This window comes from Pteropus vampyrus, unplaced genomic scaffold (genome assembly GCF_000151845.1).
Source record: "Pteropus vampyrus isolate Shadow unplaced genomic scaffold, Pvam_2.0 Scaffold434, whole genome shotgun sequence".
Taxonomy (NCBI): domain Eukaryota; kingdom Metazoa; phylum Chordata; class Mammalia; order Chiroptera; family Pteropodidae; genus Pteropus; species Pteropus vampyrus.
In genome coordinates, this window is record NW_011889215.1 from 757,621 (window position 1) to 768,774 (window position 11,154).

An 11,154-nucleotide genomic window follows, 5' to 3' on the forward strand; every position below is an offset into this window, starting at 1 on the left:
CTAGTACATCTCGGCTGTTTTGAAGCTCAGGATAGTTCTGAGTTTAGTTAGAGAACACGTCCCTGGATTCCAATAATATTCTATATATAAGATCTTAGAAAATTTCTAGATGGCACAGGTTTGGAATCCCTGAACTTCTGCCATCTCGTTCTGCCAGCATAGCAGTTTGAAGAGTCTGTAAATCAGGTCTTTGCTATCACTGTATTTGAGAATCAATTATAAATCAAAGCCTTTTTGTTACAATCCTGGGGTAATGAAGCGATATCCATGGGAAATGGGAAAGAAACAGATCCGAAAGTTCTTCAAAACTTCTTACCTGCTGGAAGATTGATTTTCTCCCTAAATTAAAAAACTATTCTGGTACAGCAGTTGTCAAACATCTTTATTTTTAGCAGCAGACTCTTGTAAAAATGAAAATTTGACAAAAAATCTCTATGTATACAATCTGAATAGATAAGAAAAAAAAGTAGGATCACCAAATGAAAAGCCTCTCAATTTAGCCCATACGTGATAGGGAATAGGGCTTCCTGGAACTGTTGACTAGATGGTTCTATCCATGGTTACACCATATGGAGCCCCACCCAGCCCTCAGCCAAGCTACTCCCAGGCTCATGACTCCCTCAGAGTCACCCTTGACTCACTGAACAAGCAATTGTCAAGTGTCTACTGTTTGCCAGGTACCAGGGTAGATCCTGGGTACACACAGATGAGTAAGGCTCTGCTTCCATCCATGAATAGGTCAGATAGTCCAGTGCAGAACTCCTGCACTGGGAACTTTCTAATTGCCTGGGCTGCTCATTAAAAGTGCCTATTTCTCAGTTTCACCTCAGAGATGCCAATTCAAAAGGCGAGATATGGAACCTAGAAATCTGCCTCTTTAATAAGCATTAATCTAGTAGGAGAGACAGAAACACAAACAAGTACAGTAATTATAAAACAATGTGCTGAGAGTAATGGTGGAAGTATGAAGGAGCAATTATAGGAGAACAAGGAGTGAAGAGCACCCAAGGGAGCCATCAAACAAAGCTTTGGAGTGGGTGTGACACAAATGAAGCAGATAGGACAAGTCGTAATTGCCTTGGTGTGGGAGGGACACTCTTCTGAGGGGGTAGAAAGGAGGCTGTTAGAGCAACCCAAAACAGAGGTGATGAGGGCCTGAACCAGGTCAGCAGTCAGCAGGAATGACAGTAATAATACTAACAATAATAAAGACTGACACTTATTGTTATTGCCCACTAGTTACTGTACTAAGAACTGCACATATGTTCTCATTTCATTCTCACAGATCCCACAAGGTAGGTACTACTAGAATTCCCACTTCACAGATGATGATATTGATGTCTGGTGAGGGTAGGCAATGTGTAGAAGGGAGCCAGGACTGTAACCCAGAACTGTTCAACTTTAAACCTATACGTTCAACTGTAACTATCAAATCATATCATCTAGAAGGAATGGATTAAAACAATCTGTAAGAGGTAAATTCCAAAGGACTTGATTACTGATTGGGTGTAGGATAAGGAATTACTCTAGCTTGAGGAGCCTGGGTGATGCCTACAAGAGGAATTCGCTTAAGATGGAAGACACCTTGCCCATGATGAGTTTGAGGTGGGGACCTAGGGAATATCTTTTGGGTAACTGGACATATGAGTCTGAAGCTTGGGGTACAAATGAGATAGAGATACAGGTTTGGGAGTTAGTGGAAACCACGAAACTCGGTGAGATCACTTGATAGAGTGAGAAGAACGGAAGAACTGAGGGGAAGAGGAATCTGCAAAGGAGACAGAGAAGGGCTATTACAGAGCAATTGAGTGTCATTGGAACAAAGGGAGCAGATTTTCAAGGAGAGAGTGCTTAGTAGTTCAAGTACAGTAGAAAGATCTAGAAGAAGGGGGACTGAACAGGACCCACTGGATTGGAAAATGTGATAGTTACAGATGATTCTAATGAGGAGTTTTAGGAGCTCGTTACAGAATGTCATGGGATAAATAAGTAGTAAAAAAAAGTGGAAAGAACAAACGTGGGCTCTCCCTTTGAAAAGTTATTCTACCCACATGAGAAGTGGGTAGAATAATTGCATAATACTTATAGGGAGATGTAGTAGCCAAAAGACACCTTTCCAATGCTTCAACACAGATTTGGTATTTACCACTGCCAACTTCTAGTATGGAATGCCTAATCCAGCCTTTGCCTCAATGCAACTGAAATGAGAGATATGACCCTGGTTCTCATGCCAAAGAAATGCAGAAGAGGCATTTCAACCAAAGACAAAGATTAGGGGTGATTTTTGCTCTTGAATTCGCCATTCCTTGGGAATCTTTCCTTAGTTCCCACATCTGCTGTGACAAGCACCCATCCAGAGTTGCCTTGCAGTGAGAGGTTCAGCCAATGGCCGACTCTATCTTCCCATCTCTGCCTGATAGCTATCGGAGAAACAACTGTATCCCGTGCTTGGTTTAACCAACGGATACACGGCCAGTCACCCTTTGACTGGCATCTTTCCAGTTCTACAGAAACCATAAAACTGAACAACAAAAAAGGAACTGCTAGGTGTCACTGAATCAGACCCATGTGTCACCTGGCTGCGAGCACACCCACCTGTGAGTGTCTGTCTTGGCTGCTCCTCAGAGCATGGGTCATATTGGGAAGTGTCGAGTGAATGCCCTGGGGCGCACGGTGGGTCTGCCCAGTACAGGGTGAGCTGGCCTCCATCTCTGCTTAAGTATTCCTATGGAATAAGAACATTGTTTCATTTAATATTTAATTAAAAATAATGTTTTTTCCTATTTAAGTGGTGGGTGATGGGGGATTGCTCCTTTGCTTTCTGCAAACCCCAAGTAAGGAAAAATCAACTCACCTGGTTTATTGGGATTAGCAGGGGTACAGATGGATGAAACAGCTCAGGTCCTAGGTTCTCCTCTAAAGACCCACAGACAGGTACAGTTTAAGGCAGAGATTTTTTTTAAGTTGAGAAGACTTGGCCATATTTATAATTAAAGGTGACATATGGGCTGAAATGAGCAATGAGTAGAGGAAATAGAAACTATAAAAGGGGAGACTAGTGGAGCAGATGCCTGAGGAGAGGGCAAGAGGGGAATTTGACCAGGGTCCAGATCAGATTCATAGCTACGAGTATTAGGCGGTTTTTATGTGTCTGACACCATGCTAGGTGTTAAAGCCATTTGTGGTCCACTCAACCACTCTACAGTTAAAGAGACTGGGGCTTAGAGAAGTTAATTAAGCAACTTGCTCAGGGTCACACAATTAGTAAGCGGTTACACAGTGCTAGACCTGGGCAACCTCTGTCCAAAGGTGATAGACATCATACCTGTTTGGCGGTTGAAGAGCAGGCGTTGCATGCAGGTGCTGGTAAACACAGGAAGGATCAGAGGCTGTGCTTAGAGGGCAGGGGTATCAGTTAGGGGCTTTGGGTTAGAATGCAAATTTAAATGGCATGAAACATAAGGACATTTATTATGACATAGCTGCAAGTCCTGCCTAAGGCAGGTTTCAGGCTGCTGAGAAGAGGTTCAGAAATGTCTTTTAGAACCATTCCTTTACACTTCCAATCTTGATTCTGATTTCATTTTCCTGCTGGTAGCAAGGTGGCCACATGAGCTCCTGGAGCTAAACAATAGAAGAGATGGTTTTTGATGAACTTACTCTTTGCAGCAAGGAACTCTCTCCTGGCAACATTGTAGCAGGCTCCTTCTGCTCACTGGCCAGCGCTGGGTCACAGGTGGGCCCCAGAGCCAGTCCTCAGACCTCAGCTCAGCTCTGAAGCCAATGGGATGGGTCTTCCCTGTGGCACTTACCGATGTGAGAGAGGTGGTGCCTAAGCAATGTCATCGTTTTGTTACAGAGGTAGAAGGTCTCTGTAGTGGGAAATTAGAGCTTGAGATCTCTGCGGTGAAATTCAAAACATAAACAAGATTCAGGCAGTAGGCTTGGTGGGGAGTGGAGGGCTGAAGTGAAGTGGGGATCAAGGTAATTAAAGTTAGGAAGGTGAGGGAATCAGATACCTAGGTTTCTGGATAGATCATCCACATGGATGTTGAAATAGTCAAGAATTAAGGCAAGAGATGGTGAGGGGGCTGGTACAGGTCGAGAGAGGGACCCTGTGAGTCAAGCAGCCTGGTCCTCAGTAAGTGACAGGGGCGATGGAGAAGTTGTTTGGTGATAGGACAAGAGGGAAGAAGGGCGGGAAGTCCTTTACATTCTTCCCTAAACCCAATTGATTATAAGGGCCTTAAATTTTTGCAAGACATCCCCACCGTGCTGTACATTTTTCCCCTGTGCTGGGGCAGCAGCTTCTAGACTGGGCTCCCCTTCTGCCTTCACGCCCTCCACTTTGGTAGTTTTCAACCTCAGACATACATTAGAATCACCTGTGAGCTTTCAAGCTCGTGATGCTCAGGCCACCCAGCAGTCCAATTAAATAAAAACCCCTCCCTGGTGGGTTCCAGGTACTTTCCGAAACTCCTCAAATGATTCCAATGTGCAGCCAAGTTTGGGACAAACACCCGACCTTTCCACACTGTCACCCGTTATCTTCTCAAAAGGTGGTTGGAACAGGTCCCTTCCATTCGCCGAGTGGAATGAATTTGTTAAGTCCCTACTACATACGTTCTAGGCACTAGGAATAGAAAGATAAAAAGCTCGTGGCTCCCCCTTCCCAGGATGCCCACGGGGACATAGACACACACACTTGTGATACAGACCAACAGGTGCTGCAGTGCCAGAAGGCACCGTTATGTATGTAGCGTCTTCATCTCCATCTCACTTCAGGGCCCCGCGGCCAGCAAAATCTACATCCTGGATCTTGCTTGTCCTTTGAACAGTTTTGCCTCAGAAATCTCAAACACTAGAACCTGTCAAAAGTCTACTGACTTCAAGATGAAACCTAAACTTCTCATACTGAAATATAAGGCCCTTCTAGACATGATTCCTCTCTACCTTTCTAGCTTCAACTCCTGCCACTTCTTCCCGGGACCCCACCTCACAGGTGACTTACAGCCCCCTAAGAGCACTATACTGCTTCATGCTTCTGAGCTTTCTTTATCTGGAAGATGCTTCCAGAACGAGCCTGGAAGAGCGCATTCCAGCTGGAAGAAACAGTATTGGCAAATGTCTGGAGATGACAGGGCTCCAGCATAGACAGGAAGCATCTTATCCAGTTAGGTGAGGGGATTGAGAGTGGGTCTGTGTTAGCATCAGAGTTCCCTGAAGAGCTTATGAAACTACAGTGCCCGCCCCCACTCTGAGATGCTGAGTGGTGGGGCTGAGGCCCGGGGACCTCCATTAATAACAAGCTCCCAGGCAAAGTAGCTGCTGCTGCTCCTGGACCAGACCCCCTGCAACAGAGCTCAAAGCCCTGTGCGGTGAGGCTGTGAGAGGGTGGACTTTGACTGAAGATGGAGCAACCAGCGTAGGACTTCAAGCAGGGACGTAGCTTTCATTTATCTATTCAACGATTGTTGATTTATTGGGTGCCTGCTATGTTTCTGACTCTGGAAATACCATGAATAATGATAACCTAGTTCCTGACCTCAAAAGTTTTTAATCCTGGTGAGAGAGGCAGAGAAACAAATGATCATAATACTTGATCATAATACGTTGCGGTAAATTTCGATGGGAGGAGGGCAGTGTACAGACTGTAACACAGCTACAAAGGGGTAGCTGCACAGATGTGATGACACCTGAGCTGGGGTTGGCCTATGAAAACCCACAGCTGTGTGTAAAGCTAATCTGAAGGCGAGGCGGGTGCAGGTAGCAGGGAGACTGTGTGGTAATCATCCAGGGACTGAAGGCAGGGTCCTCACTTCACCCCAGTTCTCAGGCCCTCAGCTCCACCACTACTGATGAGGGTCTTAGTTTCCCCACATGGCAAGAAGAGCAAACTCAGCAGCTCATCCCTCTCAGACCTGGAGCGAGTTACACAGACCGTCTCACCTACAATGTCTTCTCACTCTCACCATCAGCTCAATTTCTTCATGCTCAATACATATGTATGTAAAATGCTGTTTGTAAATGATAATGCTTTTAAAAACCAAAGTAATAGTGCCTAGCGTGTAGGAAGTATTCAACGACTGGCCTGCTTGTAACTGCGAGTCCCCGTAGCACATTGCAAGGGGGAAATCTGGCAAGCCTGGCTTATCACCTTAGCTCTATCCCTCAGTGCGTGATCACTGAAATTTTACACTTCCTTGAACCCCGGTTGGCTCATTTCTAAAACTGGGATAGTAGGCATCAACTTGGGAAGGTGGCTGTGAGGTGAAGCCCTAGGTGGTAATGGTCAGTTTGAGTGGATAGTGGAGCCGGGATACCAGCCCAGAACCCCTGGCTGGTCTCAGTGCTCTCTCTACTTCACTGACTCGTTGAACAAATAGGCTCGGGTGTCCTCTCAATGCCGGGGGCCTCACGAGGTGCCGGGTTCCGTATCAAGTTAGATGTGGTCCCTGCATTCATGCCTATTTCATTCTGCCGAGTGTTGCGCTCTTAAAACGACCATCTCACTTCTTTGCACGTGAACTTTGTGGTAGTGTAGGGTAAAATAAATACAAATCTAAAAAGAAAAAATCGATTTTTCCCTGGCGAAAAGGGAAAGAGTCCCTCCTTTCTCTCTTCTTAGGGCATTTACTCTAGAAAACTCGTAAATTCTTTGTCTTTTTTGAGGTGTATGTAAATGTTTTTAAAAACTAAGGGAACCTTTGCCCGTTTTACAACCTAGGAATGTTTTGTCTCAAGGACCTGGGAGCCCTCTTTTTGAAATGTTAGCCTAACTCCCAGGGAACACCTGGGTCCGAGTTGCAAACCTACCTCCTGTGGTAACCTCCCGTGGTAACAACATGAGAAATGTATTTCCCCTTTGGATAAAGACAATTAGTAAACACAAATGGCCGCTGCAATTGCCGGGTGAATTTAGGATGACCTCTCTGTGACAACTAACTGGTGCTGTCAAGTCCTCTCTCTTGAGAATATGGATGTGACTGACAGGGTTGCACCTGTCTCTGCAAAAAGGGTGATTTCTTGCGGTCTTTGCATTTCTAGCAGACCGCCTGTGAAGCGCATCACATTCTGTCTTACTCTTGTTCAATACTACAACTGTTTTCTTCCTCTCCTCTCCTCCTGTCTGCTGTCCTCCCTTCCCCTCTCCTCCTCTCCCCTTTCTCCGTCCTCCTGTGGAGAATTTTGGGGTGGGTGGAGGGGGGCTGGTAGGTTTTTCCTTTATACTTCCCGACGGTAGAAACCCGCCTGGCTGGAAAGGGCTTAGGGAGAATTCGGACAACCCGAACTGTAAGAAAGAGCCCCCGCCTCCACCCCCGCCTTTGCGGCGGGCGCTGTCCGCGCGCCTCCCCGCCTCACCGCAGACTCCCGTCCGCCCGCACCGTTGCGTCCCGCATCCCTATTTTTAACCGCCGCAGCGCGCACGGTCACGTGTCGGCGGGCTGGGGGCCCCGGGAGGCGCGCGCCGCGGGGATCCGGAGCCCGGAGCGGAGCCGGAGTCGGGAGGCCGCGGCGATGAGGGTCTGGAGCTCGGAGCACGTGTTCGGGTGAGGCAGGGCTTCGGGCCGCGGCGGGGTTCGGGCCGCCGCGGGGTTTGGGGTCCCGCCCCGCGCGGGGCTGACCGCTCCCAGACCGCGGCCTCGCGTCCTAAAGGGAAACGAAGGCTCTCCGCGCCTTCGCGGGGGCGTCGCTGGGTGCAGGGAGCTGTCTAGAGGGCGCGAGGCGCGCAAGCCAGGCGGGTGGCCGGACGCCGGGCCGGGAGTCCTCCCGCGCGTGGCTCCTCTGGTGGGGTGGACGCGGCTGGGACAGCACCCGGCCAGGTGACAGCGCGCACAGAAGCAGGCCGAGTCCTTCCTACAGCGCGTTACGGTTGGGGAAAGGGGCGCGGGGTCCTAGGGAGAGCAGAGGGTGCGCATTGCGACCGATCACAAACATTAAACGTTTTATAAATGAAGGGTCCGCAGCGGCTCAGGCGCTCAGGAGAAAGCCAGATGTGGACAAGGTATGTGGAGGCTGTGGCGTGGAATGCACTTGTGGGCATGGAAGGCCTCCAAGCTAACGTGAAAAACTGGGAGCTGCTTCAAAGTGCCCTTGTGACCTAAGCGTTATCTTGGGTCTTAAGTCATCCATCTGTGACACTCTTAAATCATTCTTTAATATGTTTAAAAAGAATAAAGATTTTTAAATACCCTGACCCCACTTAGAGAAGCATTCATTCTGAAAAAATATCGTCAAGTGTAATTCAAAAATAAATTTAAAAAATTTAAAAACCGCATGAAATGGAATTGTCCTTTGGCCTTTTTATGTAAAATTGTAATAAAAATTTATCAGGTGGTTAAAACCTCTACATTATTTTTAATGAAATCTTTAGACTTGATGGAATGCAATTTTAGTGTTAATTTTTGTACAGCCTGCAGCCTTTCTCAACAGATTCCTTGAGAAACCCAGTGAAAGCCCCAGTAAGAATGATTCTTCTCACAGTTCTCCCAAGGATGGGACACAACTAGCACCATCTGGATGCCGAGGGGAGAAGTTAAGCCATTGTGTACTGTAGATGCCTGGGCAGAGGGGATGTTTTATCGTGGAATAGTTGACAACTTCACCTAGAAGTTGGTGAAATGTTGGTTGACAAGCAGAAGTGAATTGTCAACTGTGAAAAGTCACTATTGATGAAATTCACCCACTTAAAGTGTACAATTCGACAATTTTTACCAAATTAGAGTGTACAACCGTCATCACAGACCAGTTTTAGAACATTTTCATCATCCTACAAAGCCCCCTCATGCCCATTTGCAGTCACTCTCCACTACCATCCCCAGCTAACTGCTAGTCTGCTTTCTGTTTTTATAGATTTGTCTTTTCTGGACATATCATGTAAATGTAATAAATATGCAGTCTTTTCAGTCTGGCTTCTTTAGCTTAGCATAATTTTTTTTGAGGTTCATTGTGTGGTGGCCTGTATCAGTACTTCGTTTTGGTATCCCTGGCACCCTGCCAGTAGGCACCATAGTAGGCACTCAGTGAGGGGCTGAGAAACCTCATGGAAATCAGATGCCTTCTCAAAATGAGAGTGGCTACCCACCAAAAAAATTCTAGTCAATCCTCAAGCTGCTGTGGACTAGGCAGTTATCCCCTGCCATTGATTTTTGAAGTTAAAAGCAAAGGGCCGTAATGAAAATTGACAACCTTGGAGTGCAGCTGTTTGAGGACAGTTTCAGGTAGGCCTCTGTGGCTGATGGCTTGCAAATGATGTCGTACTGTACTGTGGCACAGCACAAAATGGGAAGCCTGGCTTTCTGGCTGGGCTTATTGAAGAGTTTCCCTTGCTTAGTCCATTGAAATTCTTGATTTTTTTTTTTTCTTTGAGGGTCACAGATCTTTCATTTTATTTTTATACTTGTTTCTTTTTATATGTTTGTTGTATTGTCAATGACTGTTTGATTGGAAATTAATACATTTGCTCTGAAAAGGCAAGAAATAATTAGCACAAAACTTTTGATTATAGTAAGATTTTTTCCTTTGTCCACATCCCAAAGAAACCCCAGGGACTCGAGATCAGGCACAGCAGAGAGCAATATAAACATGCCTACAGAAGTGGAGAACCCTTTGGGAAAGCCATCTGAATTAGCAAGTGTATTACCTAGGCAAGATTTAAGATAGTCTAAATAGTAATGAAAAATGTAGGACTAAAATATAAAAATATAGAAAGGAGCATTTAAAAGTTGACAGGTTTATACATTTCATCCTCACAGCATTGACTTAGGTTTCAGGTAGACCTATAAAATCTTCAAGAATAGAGCCAACAAAAGTAGATTTCTGTCAGAGATTCAGGGCCATATGCTCTGTGGATTCCAACAGCTACTAGGAAAGGTCTCTAGTAGGTAATGTCCATCTCAGGGAAGTAAGGGCTTAGGAGATGATGTAAGCTTGCTTTCTAGCTGTGAGCAGGGGTAAGAATGCCCCTCCCCCCAACTTTTTTTTAAAATAGGAGAAATTGAACGTTACAGATAAGAGTTGAAGTACCTCCCCAGTGCTATACTCCAACCCTCCCTCACTCCACAGGCAGACAAAATTATGAATTTAGAGTTATCCTTCTGAAGATGTATATTCCATTTGACTATATTTGTGTGTGTGTTTATTCATAAAAAATATGTAATGTTGTTGTTTTAAAATAGAATGAGATCATCTTGTATAGCTCTTTTGACAATATCCTTTTTTCTCAACAGTAAGGTTTTGAGATTTGTGTGTGTCATGTATGTATATATAACACACATATGTATATATATATATATATCATAGCTATATGATATTCTATTGCATGAATCTGTTACAATTTATCCTTTCTCTTATTGAAAGGACATTAAGTTTCTCCCTCTTATTGCAAATGGTACTGCAGTGACCACCCTGTGTATCTTTCTGGTCTACTTTTCAAGGAACCATGTAGGCCAGCAATTCTCAAACTCTTCAGCCTTAGGACTTCTTTATACTCATAGAAAATATTGAGGACCCCAAACAGTTTCTGTTTATGCGAATTATAGCTATCAATAGTTACCATATTAGAAATTAAAACTGAGAAGTTAAATGTTTTTAATTTATTAAAATTAACAATAAACTCATTGCATTAACATCAATAACATTTTTTTTAAAACCCTATACTTTCCCAAATCCCCCCAAATTAGTAAGAAGAGTAGCACTGTTTTTAAGGTTTTATTTTTATTCTTTGCTAATTTCTATAATGTCTGCTTTAATAGAAGATGGCTTGATACTCATATCTGTGTATGCATTCTAAGTTTTACAATCTGTTGTTTTGGTTGAAGTATATGAATAAAACCCAGCGGGAAAAGATAGGAGTATTTTAATAGTCTTTTAAAGTAACTGTGGCTATTCTTTGCTACTGTAACAAAGCAAGTGTTAGTTTCTCAAGGCAGTAGTAGTGTAAAATCTGAAACTATAATGAGCAGAGCAATTGGCTTTTTCTGTGCTTTGAATGTATCTTTCACCCAGGTATGATTTTGTGGCATCTTGCACTGCTCATTTGTGGGTTCATATGTGGGTTCACCAGGTTAGAGTATAGGGCGGTCATTAGGCTCATGGGAGCAAATAGAAGTTTTCTGAAATTCCAATTTTCACTTGAAACTCAAATTTTATCTC

The 11,154-nt window shown here is 44.7% G+C and overlaps 1 protein-coding gene across 1 annotated transcript in view; it reads left to right on the forward strand.

Moving 5' to 3' along the window:
- Positions 1–7,518: 7,518 nt before the first annotated feature.
- PRELID3A (PRELI domain containing 3A) overlaps positions 7,519–11,154 on the forward strand; it is a 13,860-nt gene continuing 10,224 nt past the window's right edge. Inside the window, exon 1 of the mRNA XM_011381302.2 lies at positions 7,519–7,550. Coding sequence (XP_011379604.1) covers positions 7,519–7,550 — 32 coding nt within the window. The remainder of the gene's footprint in view (positions 7,551–11,154) is intronic.